The sequence below is a fragment of the Kickxella alabastrina genome (genome assembly GCF_025024165.1).
Source record: "Kickxella alabastrina strain RSA 675 chromosome Unknown BX661scaffold_14, whole genome shotgun sequence".
NCBI lineage: Eukaryota > Fungi > Kickxellomycota > Kickxellomycetes > Kickxellales > Kickxellaceae > Kickxella > Kickxella alabastrina.
In genome coordinates this window covers 26560-48542 of record NW_026251485.1, presented here as the reverse complement: position 1 = coordinate 48542, position 21983 = coordinate 26560, and the positions used below count along the sequence as shown (strand labels likewise).

Sequence of the window (21983 nt, the reverse complement as noted above, 5' to 3'; positions counted from 1 at the left end):
CAACGACAGACAGCTCGAACATTGCAGTGCATTTTTTGGCTACCGCATTATCAACTAAACTGTTTTTTTATAACATGCTCTGGCAATTGTCCGAGTCATGTTTGCTCGTGTGTATTTTGATATGGATAATCACATTGTTTAAAATTGATAATACTGCGAGGATATCGCCAATCACACGCAACACGCATGACGCCGATCAGCACGTGTAAATTATTTACGCGTGGCGCAGTAATCCATTGGTACTCTGCGAGACCGATGGTTTACAAACAAGTGGACTGGACTGTTTCTATCCCACACCAGACTGCCGGGCTGCAAGTATAAAACCCCTTCCTAATTTTTCCTTCGTCGGGGTTATTTCCACTTTTATATTTTCTCTCAACCCTTTTAACGCTTTCTTCACCCTTACTTTTTTTTCGCAATCTCTAATTTTTTAAAATGGCCAACCCTCTGGTTTTCCAATCTCTGCCTCGACACATTGTCAAATACATTATCAACTATCATCTGAACACCAACTAAACTATCTACAACAACGACAGAAAACTGGCATCATCCATTCTTCATACGTCTCGCCTTTGGCGTTCCGTGTTTATAGAAATAAATTGTTGCTGGCTCAATTTATATTTATATCCCCAAAGCATACTCATATATACAGTCGGCTATTGGCCCATTGCTCTCGATGGGTCTGTTTTTCATTTATTAATGTTGTCAGTACACTATGTGTGTCTGCCTCTTTGTTTCCTTTTTATTCGGAGAACAGCTCGTATTTTAGTCTTTTGCAATCGCTTTTGCCGATGCTGTTTTCCCAAGTGACCACACTCTTTTCATATTCATTAATGATTCCCTTGGCGCGGGATTTATTGGCGATGTTGACATTGCTGATGCCATTCGTAATAATGCTGCTCTTATGCACAAAATCAAACTGGTGGTTCTGGGTCTCGAAGGGGTAGCCATTTCATGGACTGGCGGTTTCTACTTCCAAATTAGCCATGATATCCGCACTCTCATGGATATTGCGGCATCGGTATTTTTTGGCTACATTAAAGACATTTCGTTTGTGGAGACTGGCCATAGCATGTTCTCCACTTGTGTGCCACCCGTTGGGTTTTGCGAAATCACCCATTTTTCATTAATCGGCCGATATGGACACACGCGCTTTGTTAAATGCATCCGTCGTAGCGCCTCGTCTCTCCGATTTCTGAGTGTTTCTCACTTATCCAAGCAAAATGCGTTTGCAATACTGCACAACGATCGAGGCGTCCCATCGTGTTACAATAAATTGGAGGATATTATGTTTTACGAGTTGGGCTATGCAGCCGATGTATTTGAGCCAGACGCGGCGACAATGGCGACTGTTCGTTTGATGGCGCCCTCCAGCTTTCTCAAGTCGATTACGTTCAATGGCCCGTACCCATACATTGACAATGTCTTGTTCAAAGGCAACTCCAGGACATTGGAAAAACTGCATCTGACCATAGATCTCGACTTCATTAGCATTGCTGACAAGCACAGGATCTTCACACGTAGCCAGCTCGTTTGTCTTCAGTCCATCCAGCTGTATAACTGTGTTCCTCGTATTTTTATGCTAGGGTCATTGAAAAGGGAACTTGAAACACAATGGTCTATTTTTACGACTACACAGTCGTCAATTTCGGTCTGCGATGTTCAGCTCTACGGATACTCAAATTTTGAATTGTTGTTGAGCGCAATTGATAACGGCCTCGTGTTCAGCTGGGTGCAGTCGATCAAGATCCCTGATTGCCTTTTGAGTTTTTCAGGTATTGTTCAGGTCATTAGAAGCGTGCGTTATTTGCGTGTTCTGCATTGCTCGCTTTTGACTGAGTGGCCCTGCGTAGACGGAGTAGAGGCCACGGAGCTAGTTTGGCATATTGAGGCTTTTGGCGATGATTTTGGCCGGTACTTTTACTTGCTGGCTATCCACAACGAAATGCCTTTTTGGTGACCAATTAAAGCCTTGATTGCCTCGCTGCTGTGGTTGCATGTCCGCAGCTTAAGCATTTCCATATAAACAACTTGAATGTGCAGGAGTTCAACAACACATTGGCTTACATTGCAGGGCGTGGAATCTTCTCCACGTATTCCGCACGCATATTGTCGTTCACAATCAGATGGCTGAATCTTTGTCAATTAATTAGTATTCATATCTTAATTTCAACTTTTCAATTTAGTAATAAAAAAGTTTGATAAACAATTCACATTAACTGGCAACCTTGCTTCGCTTAGTTGTCATATGTGGCCGAGGAAAGGCGCTCAGTCGAAGCAAGCCAATACATTCCTTTATTTAATTCATAGTTATTAGATTTAATTTCATGCATCTAGCTACTGCGACATGTGCGCTTGCCTCTGTGGAAGAAAGAAGGAATGAAGGAAGAAAGGGAAATCTGGTTAATATTGATATTGATTCTGATTCTGTGGTTATGATATGGTGGTGGTGGGCGCAGCCACGCCCTGAGCAAGGTGCAGGATGCAAGATGCAAATTTACGTAGAGCAAAGAGAATCATACATACATACACAGTCAAGTTTTTTGCTATTAGCCATATATATTCTCCCACGAGCAGGATGCTTTGAATAAATGCAAGGCGTACATATAAATATAGTAGCTAAAACCCCTCTATTTTATATTTAGGCTCTCATAATACCCGAGTAGAAAATAAACGTGTATAAGCAACATTAAAAATGAAAACTCATGCATACATGATTTATTTTTATTTCCCCTCTTTGTGAAAGTAAAGTAAAAGTAAAAACGGACGTGTGACGTGAATGCCCAATTTGCCTGAAAGAAGGAAAGAATGTGAGCCTTTTTGGGCTTTTTTTATTTATTTTTTTGAAGGCTTGTTCGTGGGACGTTTTGTTTGGCTCAATCCGATTTTTTGGGTTTGTTTTTGTTTCGCCACTCCCACTCTCTCGCTAGGCCAGTAGTCCAGCCAACAAGCAAGAGTGAAAAAACGGATAATCCACATATATAACCCCCCCTACTCCTCCGCCCTCCATTCCATTTCCACCTTTTTTCTATTCCACATCATCATCATCATCGCTATTTTGTTCTATCTTTGTTCTTTTTCTCTTCCACAACCACTATTTTTCAAAAGCAAACTAATTCAACACCACCACCACCACCAACAACAAACAATGGCAAGTATTATTATTTTCCACGCTATTTCACTGCCTTGGTCGTATTTAGCAAGTGAATTCGACTCCAAAACAACAAAACTAATTCAGCATGAATTTGTGTATTTCACTTTTTAAAAACAATCGTAGACTTCCACTGACGCCGCCACTGCCACTGTCGAGACCTCCGCTCCTGTCCTGGCTCACGTTATTGGTGTCAAGATGCACTGCGGTGGTTGCTCCGGTGCCGTCAAAAAGGCACTGATAAAGAGCGGCGAGTCCGAAGACAATATCAACATCGAAATGGGCGCTCAGTCGGTAACTGTGACGACGACTAAGCCTTGGAGGAGGTCGTTGAGATTATCAGGAAGACCGGAAAGAAGATCCTCACCGTCAATGGTGAGACCTACGAGCCTGTTGTTGGCAAGGCTGCCGATGCCGAGGCTGCGCAGGCTGTCGCCGCTGTTGATGGCGAGGTCGCTGCTGCTACTGCCCCGGCCGCGTAATTCTTTTTTCTTTCTGTTTTTGTTTTCTACTGGTTTTCCATCACCATTCCATATTTTTGTTTTTGTTTTGTTTTTTTGCAAATAAAAGTAATATCCATTCCATTGTTCTGTTCACTGTACTTTAAAGCACAGACTGGGATTTGCATTAAAAAAAGAACCAAGAAAAGCATTATGGAGCGGCTATTGAAAGACCGCCCAAATGTAGCTCACAACCTCTGGAGCTTGTGGTACCATTTCAAAAAACAACTTAGCGTTTATTTATTCCAGCAAAAGAAAATGCGCCCAATGCTCACGAAATCACACATAACATTGACCCATGGTCACCTCCCCGTCCTACCGGGTACACAAAAGGGTATTATTCCAAAATGAACCATTTCCCCACCTTATTTTAAATGTATATTACATATTTAGTTCAATTACATTTATTATTAAAGTTATTAGTACAAAAAAGCTTACATATACACTTCACGCCAGGTTGTTTGAAAACAGACAGAACGCCAGCAGTGTCTCAAAATGCTCGTTGCTCGACGACATCCTCAGCCCATGTCTCTCGTTGGCATACAACGAAACCTGCACGCCTCGCTCCTCACCAACAAAGCAGTGTGCGCAACATGCACGTTGTCATCACTCCATCCGTGCACCAAGACCAATCTATCCGAGGGCAGCACCCCGATTTTAACCATTGCATCGTCGTATAGTGTCTGCGAGGAGGGCAGTAGGCCGAGGTATCGCTCGGCGTAGGCTGCTGTGTACCAATCCCAGCGCACAACAGGGGCGCCGGCTATGCCCAGGCAAACCACTGCGGGTAGAGACACATTGCGCGCAACGTAATGTAGCCGCCGTAGGACCAGCCATGAATGGACACCCGGGACCTGTCGATAAACGGCTGGCAAGCTGACGGGACAGGGTCCCAGTCCGCTTCGATATACGCACCTCCGCTTGACAGTAGCGACAGGGTCGACGGAGGAGGCGGGAAAATGGGCGGACGCAGCACATTCGGTGTGTGCGTGGCCGAGACCGTATCGGAGCACCAGGCGGGTGGCTGCGTGCGCGTGGGCACCAGTGCGGCCATACCATAGTGGTCGAGGTACTCGAGTGCCCAAACAATGTCGTCGACCTCCGTTTGGCCCAGCTTACCGCGAATAACCGACTCAAAATCTCTGCCCCTGTATGGCGTGCCCCTGCCGTCGACGCAAACTACCGCCATAGACGCCGCCATGCGCGTCAGCATCGCTAGGCGTCGATGGCGGGGATAAGGAAACGCGTTGGCCACCAGCTGACACTGGGGCCCACCGTAGGCGTTAACCACAGCCGCGGAGGGGGGGCTGTCTGGCTGGTGGTCCGGCGGCAAATAAACGTGTCCAAAGAGGAGGTCATAGCCGCCACTGGGCCGGGGCACGGCAAAGTTGAATAGACGGGGCAGCGGGTCGCCAGATGCGCTGCGTGGAAGCTGAGGGCTGGGTGTGCCGACCAGCGTCTCTTGGGCAACAAACGAGCGGGTGGCCGTAGTCAGAGACCAAGGCTCGACCGAGGCGGCAGGTACCACGGGGGACACAAGCGCCGGAACCGACACTGCAGGCACTGAAGAGGGCGCCAAAACAGCAGCTGGTGCCGCAGTTGGTGCAAAGATGCCGGGCGCCAGAGACCCGGGCACTTTCAGCAACGCGCGGCCGATGCCACGGCCGAGCCCAGGATCCTTGGCGCCACTCAGCTCACTGACCGGCCTGGACAGCGGAAAAAATAAAGTGCTTTGCAACAGGTGGTTCAAGGGCAAAATGGGCGGCGTGCTGCAGAATGGCAGGGCGCTCTTCACGGCCTTTGTAACCCTCTGCGACACATACGCCGGTGTGAGCCGCTTGAGCTTGGCCAGGTCGGACGCCAGTGTCGAGTGCTGGATCTGCTGTCCGCTGGACCTCAGCTTTGACAGGATCTTCTCGACAAAGTACTCATCCGAGGCGATGCTCGAGATCGACGGGCTGTACGAGGACAGGGATGAAGTTGAGCAGGACGACAGCCGGTGCACAATGCAGTCCTTCTGCGACCGTCGGCTGCCCGCACGGCTTATCCCCGAGTGCGTCGCCGGAGCCAGCCATGTGCTAATCTCCAAGACGCACAAGCAATGCGCCCCAGGCAAAACCCAAGGATCCGGCTGGGTGATCTGGTACACGCAGTGGCGGATGGGCGTCGACAGGTTCGACGACTGGCAGTAGAAAAATGAGCCCGTGGGATCAAACGCAAAGTGGCTGTAGGAGTACCCTGGCATCGTCAACTGCTGTGGCTTGCCGCGCCGCGTGTAGCCTACGACAAATAGGTTTTGCGTTAGCGGGTTGGGCCGCCGCGCGCTAAAGTACACTGCTTGGTGCGCCTCGTCGACAAAGAGGCGAGCGTCGTCCGTCACTGACCACGGACCCGATGTCAGCGGCTCGATAGTCTGCCACGCATGCCGCAGGGTCTCGACCCCTTGCGCGTCCAGGCGCGCGGTGACCAAGTACAAGTGGTTGAATCCGCTGGTGCGCTCCGAGGCCAAAATGAGCCGAACCTCGTCGCGCGACGAGTCTTTGAGAAAGTAGTGGCAGTGGCTCAGGTTAATCCATGCGCTCTCCAGCGCAGTCTCCTCGTACAGCACGTCGACGCAGGCGTTTTCAGGGCACTTGCTAAAGCACTGCAGAGGAATGCGAACAATCGCCGTGTGTTGCTGCGCGCGGTCTAGCAGCTGCAGCCACACGCCGCCGTCTGCCAGGGGCAACCACCCGGCGCGCACCGTGTACTCGCACCAGGGAAACAAGCGCTGCAGGCCAAATTTCTCGTGAAGCAAAAGCACCCTGTGCTCAATAACGCCGTCTGGCCCGTGGTCCAGCTCAACAACAACCCAGTCCGTCGTGGCATTGGGCGTGCCTGGCCTCGGATACTTTTGAAAGTCACACAGTGGCCTTCTCTTCTCGCTGTCGGCTAAGCACCCGTTGGTCCAGTTGTATGCATCGTCCTTGAACAGCTCCTCGGGAGAGTTGATCAGGTCTGCCGCCGGATTGATCTTGTTGTCCAGCGGCAGATCCGGCAGCCCGATTTCAAGCACCCGGGTCTCGTCGACGCGCGCGCACAGCAAGCGCTGCGTTCGCGAAGACGACGAGACCGGGCCCCAAAAAATCCCTGTTGACCGGCCGAGCTCCTCCTCCATCGATATGTCGACAACGCCGTACTGCACTGCTGCATCCGCAGTATTTGTCACTTGCCGCTCGCTTCGGCTCACCGTATCGTAGATGACCAAGTTGCCTGAGCGCGAGAACGCAACAAAGCGCCCGCCGGGCCCGCCGCGAACATAGTACCAATCGTTCTCGCGCCTTTCTTTTGTGCTGCCATCATCACCTGTTCTCACTATATGTTCTTCAAAGTGCATGTCGCCAGCACTCGGCCCTACAGTTCCCATAATCCATCGCCTTCCTTTGTCCATCAGCACAATGAGATCTGGCGAGTCCCCGTCAGTGCTTTCTCGCCACATTGTGTTTTCCACGGCGCTGGTCGATAGATACCGCGATAAACCGGTGTCTGTGTATTCGGCCCTCATTAGACACTCACGGTCCATCCACACGCTGCGGGATACCGCAACCCTGACCACCTCGCGGTCCTCGTCCTCGCCCTCGTCTTCACCTTCATCTTCATCTTTGTCCTTGCCCTTGCAGTCATCGCCACAATTGATACTGGGTACAGCGCTGTATAGGAGTGTGCTCTTGCGCAGTCCTTGTGTGGGCACTGTGCCTGTGCACCAGACGCGGACACCAGAGAAAGTTTGGATGGCTGGGTCTTGCTGTTGTTTTTGTCGCTGTTGTGGAATTGCCTGCAGGCGAACGTTTGTTATTTGGGCTGGCCAGCTGTTAAGCGCCTCCCCTCGTAAGTACCGCACTCTTTGTCGAAACGATTCCAAATTCATTTTAAAAAAGTACTCTGTGCGCCGTGCGTGTGTTTGGGTGTAACCGCGTAGCTGTGTATCTTTGTAGTCCACAGTCGTGGCAGCAAAATAACTTTGGGCGGCGAGTGTCCTAATGGTAAGGGTGCCGAATGCGGCACGTAAATTACAAGAGATATTATAATAGTGATACAAGTGATGAAATTGGTATGCTGAGTTGAAATTGAAATTGGTGTTTTTATGTTTTTATGTTTTTTTTAGAGGTAATGCAAAAAGTGCGAGAAAAAAGAGCTGAAGCTTTGATTTTAAGGTGGGAAAAGCTGAATAGCGGAAAAATAAAAGAGCTGAAAAATGTTGTCGAATGTGTTGATTGGCACCAGTTTCCGGGTTACATGGTTCTGTATTTTTTCGCTTTCAAAATTTAACCTCATATCGCACGTGCCAGTCAATGTGAACTATAAAATTCAGTAAATAAAAACAGTTTAAACAGCTATGCGCGGTTAAAATGTAAAGGTAAAGAAAATGAACGAGAGAGCATAAAAAAAGTAAATAGTGAAGAGCTAAGAATAAATAACCAACAGCGCAAGTGTGTTGATGACATCACCAGCACATTATATCGAAGAAAAAAATGGCTGTCTTTTTTGCAAGATCCAAATCATGTGTATGGCTAAAAAAGGCTATTTCTTACTGTAAAATATATGTTCATTTGGTCCAAAATATCGAATAGGTATTTATCTTGTTTACTATTACTTGATTTAGAAACACATGTTTTTTTTAGAAAAATAATATGAATAGTATAACACAAATTATAGATCTTAGTAGTATCTGCCGCTTGCTTTGGCAGGGGCGGGGTCCAATTCATACTTATTTTTTAATTTTTCTTTTAACGATGGTGTTGAAACGCGGAAATATGTGGTCTCATTAACAGTTAATTAATAATTGCTGCTAAAATATTTGGTGTTCTATTGGCTTTTTATATATATATTTTTAATTATATTGCCAACTTTGAAAATTGTATCAATGTTTTTTTTGTTATTGAATCCAATTCCAACGTTTAAATCACTAATATTGCTTACGAATGTTACAGACACTTTTAATGATAGTCAACTTTGATAATAAATAAATAAGTATAAAGTAAGAGTATGTAGACAAGACAAAACAGCTTGGTAGTGATAATAATGGTGAGTAGAAAAAGATGAGGTTGAAGACTCCTTATATACAATTTTTGCGACTAGGGTATTTTTCTTTTTCTTTTTTACAATATTCCATTTTCGAGTCTGCTCTTCTACAGCTTCAATTACACTTTTTTACACTTTATTTTTCCAGATAAATATGAAATTGGCAGACTCGCAATCAGCATCCAACTCTCTAGTTTCCTAGCTTTCTGCTTTGTTAAAAAGCAATCTCTTAATTATATTTTATTTATTTATTTTACTTTCGGCTTAAAAAATGTATTTGACAGGATTAATCTGTCAAAATTTTTATGGACAAAATATTCGCAAACAATAAAGAGCTGGCCATCAGCAACATTTCCTTTATACAATAAGCAATTTCTTTATTTTTTGATGACAAATACAAAGCAAGCTAATGAATATAAATTTGAATTCAACCACGCAGGATAAATAAATTTTATTAGTGCAAAAAATATAAAATAAAAAACATAATAAACAGAACAGAACGGAACGGAACAATTTCAATGTACAGTAACAGAAAGCTCGACAATGTATTGGTGGAAGCTCACTCATTCAAAATATTCTCCTGCCTCTTCATCGGCAGCCACAGGGTGGGCAAATGCCCAATAAGATAGGGATGCTCGTAAACAGCCAACCCCTGGTCAAGCACGCCGTCAAGCAGTGAAATCGGCGACTGTTCAAATCCGTAAACTCATCCGCCTTAATCTTCCCCTCCCTCTGGTCCCTACCAAGCATCAACTCGGCACGCATATTGCGCAAAAAATCACCACCATTGTCCTCAAACGTCGTGCTAAACCTCGGATGAAGCGAGGGCAATATTGCAGTAAATGATCTCGCACGAGATAGAGTGCCGGATAGGGGTTCAGATTCCAAGGACATGGGGATGTTTATGCTGTAGGAGCGGTCGAGGTCGCGGAATATTTCGGGCGCGGCTTGTGGGTCAATGTATATTTTGCTGAAAACCACTGTCCAGAGCCGCTGCAGTCGCGTATGGAGGTACTCCCAGAGCCGGGTGGCGGATCCGCGCGACTCCGAGTCAATGGCATCCAGAAGCTGGCCAAAGGGCGAAGGCACGTGGGCGCGCGGAAGCAAGTAGTCTGTGGATGTTGCATGGCTCTCATGCACATTGGTGTCTTGCGACTCGAGGAAACCACCTTCCTCCTCCTCCTCCTCCTCAAGCGTGGCGGCGGTGGCAGTGGCGGCAGCGGGGTAGCCATTGCACTCTGTGGGTTGCTCGGGGATTGCGGAGGACTTGTGCCCTGTACACTCCAGAGATCCAGCGGCAAGAACTTGGCGTTCTCATAGAACTGACGCGACACGTCAGACAGCAAGTACCTGTTAATCCAGAGCAACGGGAAGAGCATCAGCATGTACCCGACAGCGCCCTTCAGTGCGCACAGTCCGATAATCAAGCAGTAATAATGCCACAGGCTGCCTGTCAGCAACTTGAGCACCGGGATGATGAACTCGCCGGCGGTCTCAAACTGCCTCGCATACACGTAGTACACCAGGTATTTGGTCACCACGTAGGCGATGCCGTAGTACAGGAAGGCCAGGACAAAGATAAACGGCGCCAGGGACGAGTACGTGGCCATAATGACGAATACAAGCATGGGCTGCGGCAGAATAAACGACCAGTCGATGTAGTTGGGCCGCAGGGCGTCGGCGAACTGCCGCGGCGTGCGGCACACCATGCGGCGGAAGACAGCTAGCGAAATCGAGCCCAGCTGCAGCAGCTGGATTGGGTAGTAGCCGAGGCCGTACAGAATAATGTAGTCCATAAAGAACGGCGCGGCGGTCGGCAGGCTGGTGGCAAAGAGCTTGGGGATGCGCGCCGGGTTCTCAATCCACTTGTCGTAGTCCGTCAGGATGGTCCGCGAGACAGTGAATATCAGGAGGACGTTGACAATGAGAAAGAGAAAGTACCGCTTGAGCACAGATTTTTGAATGCCCGACCGGCTCTGGATGCCCGACACCCGCGCGATCCAGCTCAGGAAAAACGGCACGCAGGCGTTCATCAGCGACAGCATGAACGTCGGCGTTGTGAACCTGAACAAGCCCTTGAGCCACTTGTTCTTGTCTACAAACTCGGGCAGTCTCGGGAAGTACTCCTTCAGCGCGTCGATGCTGACCAGCGTCGACAGCAAAAACGCCATGGTGAACCAATACACATCATCAGCACATAAATGACCAAGGACACAGAGCCGCGCGTGAGCCGCGAGACAGCGGCAGCGCAACGTTCTCCCAGAACACATCGCGCGCCTCGGGCGCCAGCTCGGTGCGCAGCTTGAACGGCTGGGCGTACGTGAATGACTGCGCCGCAAGGTGCGCCGAAGAGGCGTTGGCGAAAGTGACAAAGCCGACTGTCGAGCTGCGATCGCGCCTGCCATCGTACGAGGCAAACCACTCGCGGCGTACCTGCCCGATGACGCCGTCGGCGTGGTGGAAGCGCCGCAGCAGATACTCGAGCTCCATGACGAGCGCGTCTAGCTTGCGAGCGCCCTTTGGCGGCCTGTAGCGCGGCATCGACCATTGGCGCAGAAGCTGCCATGCCTCGGCGTAGTGATCATCCGTGTGATGCGCGTTGAGCAGGTCCTGCAGCCGGTCGCGGTCGTAGCCAATGGCCGTGCAAGGATTCCCCAGAATCAACGTGATTTTCTCCTCGATCAGCTGCAGGAGCCCGGCCCGGCGGCGCACAATCTCGCCCAGCCGCTCGATGCGCGGCACTATCTCGACGGATACGACCTGGCCGCAGCCGCTGCGCTCAAAATGATCTTTGAGCTCGTGCTCGGCCGCGAGTTCTGTCGGGATGCCCGTGACCATGACGGACTTTGCCGGCCGCGTGTTGCGCACTCGTAGCAAGTAATGCCACCGCAGCGATATGGCCTGGTACGCGAACCGCGAAAAGTAATAGTACACAAGGGCTGTGAATACGTAGGCGAATGCAAAGTGCACTATGAGCGGCCGCTCGGAGCCCATAGCCGCCGTCGTGATGGACTCGTAAAGCGACCTTCCTGAATCACTGCCACTGCCGTCCTTGGGCTGCTGCTGAGGATCCAAGATCACTTTGAGCGGAACTAGGACCAACAGACCTATCAGCGATGCTGTAGCTGACAGCGCGCCGAGCATCTTGAACAGCCGCAGGACGAGCAGTGCGTCGAGGCCGACGCTGTACATGATGTCGTAGTCCTTGGCGTCCAGCGTCATGGAGATCCACCCGAGCAGCGACTTGCCTATCCGCGCTGGCGCCGCAAACAGCAGCCTTGCACGCGGGGCATAGACGTCGGGCCAACGGGAGCGCAGCAGGCAAAAGGCGACGAACGCCGTGCCGCCGAGCAGGGTCGAAAATACAATTTGTGTCAGCAAGTCGCTGGCATGCGCAATGTACTGGTCGGGAAGATTAGGGTCTGGCGGATTGAAATTGAAATTGAAGTCCATTAGGTTGTAAAAAATAAAAAGAATAATAATAATAATAAAGCAGAGAACAAAAAGTTAAAGAGAACAATCAAAAATAATATAAAAATAATACAATCCAGAAATAAGTATAAAAATAAATAAATAAAGCCGAGGCTGTTTCCAAAAATCATTAAAGTGACGAAAAAAAATAATAACACGCAATCACACGTGCGCGTCTCATTTTGCTATCCGGCGTCCGACATGTTGCCGCATGCAATATCCACATGCAGCAAATCAAATGAGGATTTTCGCACACTTGACGCATTTTTGTAGAATTTGGGCACAATCTTAAACATGAGTGATTTTAAACAAATTAACGTTTATTTTTATTTACTAGTTGCATTTTATGTAAATTATGCATATTTTTATTTGGTTGAAATGAAAAATAAATTTGATTGTTAATGTTTTTATTCCTTCTTCTTCTTCTTCATCGCCCGCCTTCGATTAGATGATCCTGCACAGCGCATGGCTAAGTGGAGCACTGGGCCTAGCTCTATAAATGATTGAAATACTGGATCTTTCATTCAAGTGGTTGCAAAGCAGTGCATCGGTTGCTATACAGCGTCCGTAAGAAACTGAAGACATCAGTTCGAAATTGGCGGAGGTAATATTGAGGTAATCCAAAATGACACTGACAAGTTTTTGCACAGTTTCGTGTTTGTGAAATGTAAACGTAAAGGATGTTTTGTAGCCGTCAACCACACCTTCTATTTGAGCGTCAATGGCTGTTGCGTGGCAGTAGGACATTTTTGAGCACCGCGAGTGTATGGATAAAGTAAGAAAGTTATTGGTAAAATATATTTGGTAGAAAGGTGGTAAACCTCTTTTTTTTTTTTTTTTTTGTTTCAACAGGACAGATACTCCCGCTTAAGATCTAGAGGCATTTCGCATTTATATATATATATATATATTTGGTGAATAAACAGATTCAATTGTTTTTGGTTGCCATGATTAACATCGCTGATACTAAATGTCAATCAGCATCACTGTCCATGAAGGCTGATGCTATCTACCAGAGGGGGCAAAAATTTTGCTCTATCAATTGTAATTTTAAATAAATAATTTAAAAAAGAAAAAAAAACTGAAAGGATAATATCTCCGTTTTTTTTTTGATTACTCAAAAGCAAACTGGCATTGATTGATTGATATACCAGTATTAATGTACCATGTGTGTTGAATATACCAATTTTTTATTCCAAAAAAATCAGTCTAAAAACTATGAATAAGTACTTTGATCTCGTAGATGTGATGAATTTGTCTACTAAAGTACTCGTGTTCAGCCGGCAAATGCATTGCCAACACATAAAAGTCTTTCTGAGCAGAAAGTTAGTGCAAAGATAATATAATGGGCATGGTGGATTTTTGTAAGAAACTTGTAAAAAAAGTTTTTTTTTTGGGCAAACCGTCCGCATAACTTTAGAACGCAAACTGCTGATTGCGCCGACTCGAGCACTTTGAATGCAAATCGTGTTGCTTCTGCTCTTCGGCATAGTCACCTTATAGTTTTAATACATTCCGCAATTAATGGTAACGGAGCTGCAATATTTGGTTGCTAAAAAAATTGCTGTTATGTTTTTACACGCAGCCAATAAAGACTGGCTAAAAGGCAATGAGTGATAGCGGATAATAGGCCATTCGGGTGATTATTTGCCCATGCCTTCTGAGCATAAAGTTGTCACGTAAAATGAACTCTTGAGCTGAATTCTAGGCCTCGTAACAAAGAAAAATGTCTTGTAACTTTAACAGCCCGGGTATCTACTATAAGAGTGAACACTATTTTATGTTAAATTATGATTATAAATTTATTATGTTTCTAAATACTACAGCCATCTTATATTTAGTCGCTTTGTGTGCACATTGTCATTGTGCGCTCCGTTGGAACTGATCTTCTGCGAGTAGACAGTATCTTGCAGTCAATGTTGTTTTCGTGGTGTACGCTTATGCGTGTGCATTACAGAATGGAGCATGTTGGCACAATTAATGCTCCTGATTTACGCTGCTTATCAATAGCGTCTATCGATCAGCGCGCAGGTGAAACTGTTTCGCGATTCTCGACTCAATCCATTCATATTTCAGTCTGGCAACACTATATAGGAAAACGCATTGAATTCAGCTCCTCGAGGACAAAGTACACCAGCGGGAGGGTGGCCATTTTTGTCGCGGAAAATATAGTTCGGCATGTTGCCTTTAATATCCAAGCGTAAAAAAAAAAATCCGCAATGTATCGACTACTTTTCTTAATCAGTTCAATAGCTGCGTCGCGGCACTTTGTGCACAGTGCATGGCATATTTGTCACATTGGGCATCTGCTCAATATTGATCACCAAATGGCATGTTCTGCAGATCGGACTCGACAGACAGTTGGTGTGGTGATTCTCACCACATAAGCTCAGCTCGGTCAAGCCGAGAGCTTGCAAGCCAAGTCAATGCCGAGCACGCATTGATGCAGTGGCGGCTGAGATAGCATTCAGTCACTATGGCTCTCTGCCTATAAAATGGCAGCAGGGAGGCCTCAATAGGAGGTTTCCTGCGCTTTTGTTTTAATAAAGATTTATTGGACCCATCCTTTCTGGCGCGATTACTACAGCTAGCTGGCTTGTGCCTTGGCACAAAAAACCCAGAATAATGTGGCACAAAGGTCGCCAAATACCCGGAGAGAGCCGATGTGTTGAGGAGTGTATTAGCGTGTAAGCGTTTAAATAAATGCAGAGGCTCTAGAAGGATTGTTTGAAGAAGAAAGAATGCACCACCGTAAGATAATGCGTTTTGATTTTAGTTTTCACAATGGTTCATTGCTTACAGCCTGAATTGATCAGAATTAAGATTAAAACGCGTAATTAATAGCAACATTCCATTATAGTCATGTGATGCTAGCCCAAATACGGCGATTTTTTAGATCAGCTATAAAACTAAAGAAATTAAAAAGCAAAAAGCAAAAAAAAGCAAGCTGCTCTCAGATTGATTCCATTATATTTATTCTTTGTATGTGTACTCCCGATAAATACAATCATTAAGGAAATGTTTTCTGTCACGAAGGATTTCTTAGGCAAGCCGCACCGCCCGGATACGTTGCAGGGCTCGGGCGCGGTGCATCCGGGTTCACCACTCGGTCAGATATCGGGCCAGCGCGCGAAGCAGCCGCAGCCACCGCCACCGCCACCGCCGGCGCCACTGCAGCAGGCGATAGCAGCAGCAGAGCCCGGGGAACCAAGGCGTCGCTGGCAGCATCCGTGGACGCACGATTCCAAGACGCCGAAAACGAAGAAGGACTGTTCAGCAATATGCGGTACGAGGCAGACGACGAGGAAGCCGATCGCGTCTGGGCGCAGATCGATGCACAGATGGAACAGCGGCACGCAGGCAAGCGCAAATCCCCGCACGGCACAGCCCTACGGGGGACGTGCCGGTGATTGAAGCGCAGCTGCGTGGGCTGAAGAAGGAGCTGGGCGCAGTGACGGCGGAGGAATGGACGGGATTCCGGAGGTCTCGCAGGTGGCCGAGACTGCGGCGCGGGCCAAGCGGCGGCGGAAGGCAGCAGCGGACGGGCGGCGCGGCGAGCGCTTCTCGCAAGTATCCGACCGCACGCTGGTTTCGGGGCTCGGGCTCGACGGCCCGACCAGGCCATCGATGCAGCAGGCGGCGGGGCGACGGATTTGCTGGCGATCGGGCAGGCGCGCGACAGCGTCCTGCGGATGACGCTGGACCAGCAGCACCAGCACCAGCAGCAGCTGGGCGGGGCGGGCCGAAGGAGGCCGTGGATGCGCAGGGCTACTTGACGTCGCTCGGGTCGCTGGGCGCCGCGCGTGCGGCGGAGGTCGGCGACATTGGGCGCGCGCGCGAGCTGCTGCGCTCGGTCACGGCGGCGAACCCCACAAGCGCCCCCGGGTGGCTCGCGCGCGCACGCGTCGAGGAGATGGCCGGCGAGCAGGCGCGTGCGCGCAAGGTCATCCTCGAGGCGTGCGAGCGGTGCGCGCGCAGCGAGGACGTGTGGGTGGAGGCCGCGCGCCTGCACGCCACCGCCGAGGCACGTGCGATCCTTGCCTCGGGCGTGCGCCACTGCCCGCAGTCCGTGCGGCTGTGGTCGGCGGCGGCGGACCTGGAGATCGGCCAGGCGCGGCGCCGCGTGCTGCGCCGCGCGTTGGAGAAGGTGCCCGGCAGCCAGGCGCTGTGGATGGACGCGGTCAGCATGGAGGACGGCGCGGCCGACGCGCGCGTGCTGCTGGCCCACGCCGTCGAGCGTGCCCCGGCAGCGTCGCGCTGTGGCTGGCGCTGGCCAAGCTGGAGACGCGCGAGAACGCGCGCCGCGTGCTCAACCGCGCGCGGCGCGCCGTGCCGGCGAGCGCAGACGTGTGGGTGGCGGCGGCTCGGCTCGAGGAGCAGCACCAGGGCGGCTCGGCCGTGCTGCTGCGCGTCATGGCCAAGGCCGTGGCGGCGCTGGCGCAGACCGTCGACCGCGCCGGCTGGCTGCAGCTCGCTGTGCAGAGCGCCGCCGACGGGTACCCGGGCACGTGCGGCGCGATCGTGCGTGCGGCCAGCGCGGCGGGGTTCGACGCCGACGATGCGCCCGAGGACCGCGCGCGCGCGCTGGCCGCCGAGGCCGACGCGGTGGCGGCGCAGAGCATGGCTACGGCGCGCGCGCTGTACGCGGCCGCGCTGGACCTGCAGCCGGGCAGCGCCGACCTGTGGCGCGCCGCCGCCGCGCCGAGGCCGAGCACGGCGCCGGCGCCGGGCTTGCGGACCTGCTGGAGCGCGCCACGCGCAGCTGCCCGGGCGCCGAGGTGCTGTGGCTGATGGCCGCCAAGCACGCGTGGGCGGCGCAGGGCAGCGTGGCGCGTGCGCGCGCCGTTCTCGACGCGCGTTCGCCGCCAACCCAGGGTCCGAGCAGCTGCTGCTGGCCGCCGTCAAGCTGGAGAGCCGCAGCGGCCAGCCGCAGCGCGCGCTGGCGCTGCTGGCGCGCGCACGCGAGATGCGCTTCGGCGGCGGCCACGGCCGCTTGGCACCGCGCGCATTTGGATGAAGAGCGCCGTGCTGCTGCGCCAGGCCGGCCGGCCCGAGGAGGCCCTGGCGCTGTGCAGGGACGCGCTGGCGCGGTTCCCGCAGTGCCCGAAGCTCTGGCTGGTCTGTGCGCAGCTGGAGGCGCAGGGCGGCCGCATGCGCGACGCGCAGGCGACCTTGTCGCGCGCGCTCAAGCTGTGCCCGACGGCGGTCGCGCTGTGGACGCAGGCGGCCGGGATGGCGGCTGCTGCCGACCAGCCGACGCGTGCGCGCGCGATCCTCGAGCGGGCGCGCGTCCACGTGCCGCGCAGCGCGGCCCTGTGGCTGCAGGCCGTGCGGCTGGAGGCCCGCGCGCTGGGGGCCCCCGTGGCGCGCACAACGCTGGCGCGCGCCCTGCAGGAGTGCCCGCATGCCGCGTGCCTCTGGGCAGAGGGCATTGTGCTGGCGGACCGCGCGCAGCGCAAGGCGCGGTCGGTCGACGCGCTCAAAAACGCCGCCGGCGGCGGCGTCGAGGTTGTTGTTATGGTTGCGCGGCTGTTCTGGGCCGAGGGCAAAGTCGAGAAGGCCCGTGCGTGGTTTGCGCGCGCGTGTGTGCAGGATGCGGATCACGGCGACGCGTGGGCGTGGCGCTGGCGCTTTGAGCAGGCAAGCGGGGGCGGCGTCGGCGTCGGCGCGGTCGAGGCCGAGTGCGCCAGGGCGGAGCCGCGCCACGGAGAGGTGTGGCCGCGCGTGGCGAAGGCTCCCGAGAACGCGCATCTGACGACCGCCGAGGTTCTGCGCAAGGCAGCAGCCGCGCTGTCGTCACTGCCGCAGCTGCAGCAATGATCAAGGGTGGTTTGATTTAGTTGATTTAGTACGTAGAAAGCATAAAGGAAAAGATAGTATAAAGGAGAAAAAGCCACGAAGGAACATTCACTGCGCCTCGCTGCTGCCATTGGCGCCCGGTCCCGCTGCTGCCTGCCCGCCGCCGCCGCCGCCGCCGCCGCGTCCGCGCGTCCCCTTCAGCGGCGCCTGCCGACGCAGCTCCGCCCGCAGCAGCCGCGCCAACATCCGCCGGCTGGCCAACAGCAGCACAGGCCTCAGCCGCCGAACGCATAGGCGACGCAAGCTGCATGTCCTCAGCACCAGCGAGCGACCCAAACTGCGTCATATTCGTCGGCATGCTGCCCACCGGCGTCGAGCCAAACGAGTCGGCTGCCGGCTGCTCGCTCGGCACCGGCGTCGAGTTGCCATCGTCGCGGCTCGACATTGGAATGCCTCCACGCATGGCGCCAACAGCGGAGGCCTCGGCGGCAGCAGCGGCGCGGCAGCGGCAGAGCCATCGGCAGCTGCACTCTCAGCAGCCGCCACAGCGTCGACGGCCGCATCGACGGCCGCCTGCGGCTGCGGCTGCGGCTGCGGCTGGGCAATGCCGGCGGGCAGCACGAGCGGCGGCAGCTGCAGCACAGCCGGCTGCTTGGCGTCGACCTCCATATCGTTCTCGTCAATGGTGACGTTGGCCTCAAGGTCCGCATACGTGCGGCACAGCGGGCAGCTGAACCCGGTGCTTGTGAACAGGATGGGCTTGATGCACTTGAAGTGGAAGCAGTGCGAGCATGGCGCGACAAACAGAGCCTGGAACGCTGCCATTTGGTACAGGCAGATGCAGCACTCGGTGTTGCTGTTTTCTGCCGCTGCCGCTCCTCCTGCGCCCTTTTCGCCCGTGGTGCCGATCGCATGGTAGGCATTCTGGATGTTCTGCATTACTTGCTGCCGGAATGGGTTTTCCTTGCTGCGCTGCCAGTTGCGGTTAATCTCAGCCGGATCTTCACACACTTGTAGATGTCCATTGTACCGCCCTGGTAGTCGACGCCTAGCTGAAGGATGTCGCCGTCGTGCAGCGGGTGCGCTCGACTCTCGACGCCCGCTGGCGACAGCCGCATGTGGTTGAGGAATGTTCCCGAGGATGACTTTGTGTCCTTGATGAAGAACTGCCCGTTTTCAGTCCATACTTCCGCGTGGCTCCGGCTTACTACCTTGCTTTTGAATGCAATTCGGCTCATCTGCTGGCTGACCGCTCTGTGAACCGCCCACTTTCAGGACCGTGCCCTCGGCTACGTCGCGGTTCATCACGTCAAAGTACAGGCAGTGCCGCACGTCAACAATGTGGGGCACTATGCGGATGTGTGGCGTCCGCGGCTGGTGTCATCTGAATTAGTGATGCCTGGTGAATTGCTGTCGCTGGCCGCTGAAGCTGGAGGTGCGGGTGCGGTGCGGGTGCATCGCTCGACATTTTAAACAAAAAAAAGAGAAGGATAGTGGTTATTTTATGTTTGGTTGTTTCTTTGGATTGCTCGAAGGCCCACGCGGATGCTAAATGAAATCTTTCAATTTAATAAGGAATAAATAAAAGGAAAGGCCAAATTGGTCTCAATAATATTAAGTAATAATAAAAGGTGTCTTGTAGTCAAGTTTCACGGTACAAGAAATGCTGTTCAGTACAATTACAACAACAAAAAAGGAGAAAATAAATAACGTAAGAGTGAAAAAGAAAAACAAAAAAGGGAAGAAAAAAAACTCTGGCACACGGTGAAAAAGTAAAGTGAAATTATGTACAAAAATGGGGAGGCTGCACTCTTCCTCTGCTTCTTGTTTCCACACACGCCTGTTTTTCTTTTCTGCCCTTTGGCCTTTGGCCTTTTTTAGCCTTTAGCTTTTGGCCTCAACTGCCAGCAGTATGCGTGCCTGCGTGCCTGCGTGCCTGCGTGCCTGCGTGCCTGCGTGCCTGCCTGTTTGCCTGTTTGCCTGCCTGACTACCAATAGCGTGGTTCTCACCTGACCCGACCTTTCCCATTTGACTTTTTCAATTTAATGATAATCGCCAATAAGAGAATTACATAGACATTAGCTTAATGTTTAATAATTAATGTCTCCTCTTATTATTTTACTCAACGATGCTCTGCTGCATAATCAAACTATAGTTTTTATTTACTCTTTTTACTTTTTTTTATTCACTGCGTATTGGTATGTGAGTGTATATGTGATGAATGGATATGGGTGGGTGCCAGAAAATAGCAAAATAAAAATAAAAAGAACAGTAGAGAATTCATTTGAAAAAGTAAGCTTGATATCCTTGCTTTTTTACTCATTTTTTTACCTCTTAAATTGTGAGAAAATATATTATAAAGATTATATTTACTATTTTTGGGGTTTAAACTATTTTTTTCCCAATCAAATCCCGCTCCGCTAAAAAAAAAAACCATTTTTCCTTTTTCCTTTTTTGGAACATATTCCGCGTTTCCGCTTTGCACTCTCCCACTCTCGCTCTCCCAATTCCGCCCTGCATGATGTATGAATCTATGCAAAAATAAATTAAATGAAAAAAATGAAGGAAAAAAATGGTACGTCATGAAATATACTAAATTGATTATCTTGAATTACAAAAAAAATAATTGTTTTTGTGCTCTGCTGGCTCAATAAACAATAAATCTAATCACTTTTAATCGTCTTTTTTCTTTGCAAAAGCAAAACTTTAATGTTATTCAGTTATTTTTCTGGAATAAAGCAAATGGAGAAATGCCGACGATCGATGCATTAACAACAAACACCACCCTAAACTTGTCCATTTATTCCATATACATATATATATATACATACTGCTTTATCAAACAACCTTTTACACCACATAAATATAATCCAATTTTTTTAGCCACTCATAATATTAGTCAGATATTTAAAAAAATGGCTTATCACATTACACACAATCAATCAAAAAACCAAATAAACAAAAATATAAATAGTGGCTTATCGACCAAAAAAATATTTATTTTAAAAGTATTGTCAAAGCGATTGGAAACTCCCTCCCCCCCTTGGTCTAAATGTAACTTTTTATAGTGTCAGTACAACGCCCTATTTCTCCCTATTTTCTCTCTAATTTGTTTATTTGTTTTCACATTGATTGAATAAATGGATAAGCTACACAAATATAGCTGGCGGGCTGGTCAAGAGGCTTTTTGCTAATATCATTTTTTTGCACGCTCTTGTAGTTTTTCTATTGTAACGAGTGTTCATGTCCGGTTTTAAACAAACACACAAAATGAAATAAGCCACCGGCAAATACACACCTGTGTCTGCATGCATAACCCACTGCTGAAATTTTGACCACAAGAAAAGAGAAGCGTAATTTTTCCTTTTCTATGGTCATTTTATCTAATATCCACATACAAGATTTATATTTCTTTTTCAAATTAATGCAGCTAGTACATTTTCTTAACAATATAATAAGAAATAAAAAAACTCACTTTGTTGAGCACCGGATTGACGCTGTTCTCAGCTTTTCTATAGTATTTTACCATATCATTCCTTTCTGTATCCTTTTCTATCATGAAGAGCCATTGTAAAATAGAAATAAAAAAATAGAAAACCTGCCAATATTTTTGTTGGTCATTGTTGCTCAGCTACCCAAAAAAAATGAAATTAATAAATACTCGTCAATGCTTGTTTATTTTTTGTTGTTGTCATAGTCAAACATGCATTAGGAAAAGGAAATGTTTGATTCTTTGGGACAAGGTCAATAAAAGTATTTTGTAAGAAAAATAAACACCCCCCCATTCATCGAAATGCTTGTCTATCACCAGCAAGACAAATACACAATGCGCAGAAAATTAACAAAGCCAAATGAAACGAAACAATTAAAAAAAAACTGATGAATAAGGGAAATAAAGGGGAAAATAAAGAAATGTAGCACTCCAAAAAAAAACCTACCACCACTACCAATACAGCCGCCATTAACAACCTCTCCTTAATTTTCCTATTTAGTTTCTCTG

The 21983-nt window shown here is 49.8% G+C and overlaps 5 protein-coding genes across 5 annotated transcripts; 3 read left to right on the top strand and 2 right to left on the bottom strand.

The window, feature by feature from the left end:
* The first annotated feature begins 841 nt into the window (after nt 1–841).
* On the top strand, nt 842–1985 carry BX661DRAFT_213627 (uncharacterized protein). Its single transcript, XM_051538743.1, has one exon. The coding sequence runs from the start codon at nt 905–907 to the stop codon at nt 1958–1960; it is 1056 nt and encodes a 351-aa protein (XP_051390910.1). The 5' UTR covers nt 842–904; the 3' UTR covers nt 1961–1985.
* Nucleotides 1986–2975: 990 nt separating this feature from the next.
* Nucleotides 2976–3733, top strand: BX661DRAFT_183697 (uncharacterized protein). Its single transcript, XM_051536280.1, has 3 exons — nt 2976–3151; nt 3278–3445; nt 3475–3733. The coding sequence occupies exons 1-3, from the start codon at nt 3149–3151 to the stop codon at nt 3631–3633; spliced, it is 330 nt and encodes a 109-aa protein (XP_051390909.1). The 5' UTR covers nt 2976–3148; the 3' UTR covers nt 3634–3733.
* A 5389-nt stretch (nt 3734–9122) lies between these two features.
* Nucleotides 9123–12290, bottom strand: BX661DRAFT_183693 (uncharacterized protein). Its single transcript, XM_051536279.1, has 4 exons — nt 10952–12290; nt 9980–10854; nt 9456–9950; nt 9123–9417 (listed from the first exon to the last, which is right to left on the bottom strand). Exons 1-4 carry the CDS (start codon nt 12163–12165, stop codon nt 9272–9274), a joined length of 2730 nt encoding a protein of 909 aa, XP_051390908.1. The 5' UTR covers nt 12166–12290; the 3' UTR covers nt 9123–9271.
* Nucleotides 12291–14808: 2518 nt separating this feature from the next.
* Nucleotides 14809–18003, top strand: BX661DRAFT_194022 (PRP1 splicing factor, N-terminal-domain-containing protein; the record flags this gene model as incomplete). The annotated part of the gene is given in 8 exon segments (XM_051537841.1): nt 14809–14870; nt 15230–15589; nt 15755–15866; nt 15950–16149; nt 16162–16363; nt 16462–16788; nt 16890–17016; nt 17150–18003. The coding sequence occupies 8 exon segments, from the start codon at nt 14809–14811 to the stop codon at nt 18001–18003; spliced, it is 2244 nt and encodes a 747-aa protein (XP_051390907.1).
* Nucleotides 18004–18090: 87 nt separating this feature from the next.
* BX661DRAFT_198874 (uncharacterized protein) lies at nt 18091–20011 on the bottom strand (the record flags this gene model as incomplete). The annotated part of the gene is made up of 7 exons (XM_051538272.1): nt 18091–18201; nt 18227–18419; nt 18455–18983; nt 19013–19223; nt 19261–19356; nt 19885–19934; nt 19972–20011. The coding sequence occupies 7 exons, from the start codon at nt 20009–20011 to the stop codon at nt 18091–18093; spliced, it is 1230 nt and encodes a 409-aa protein (XP_051390906.1).
* Nucleotides 20012–21983: the final 1972 nt, after the last annotated feature.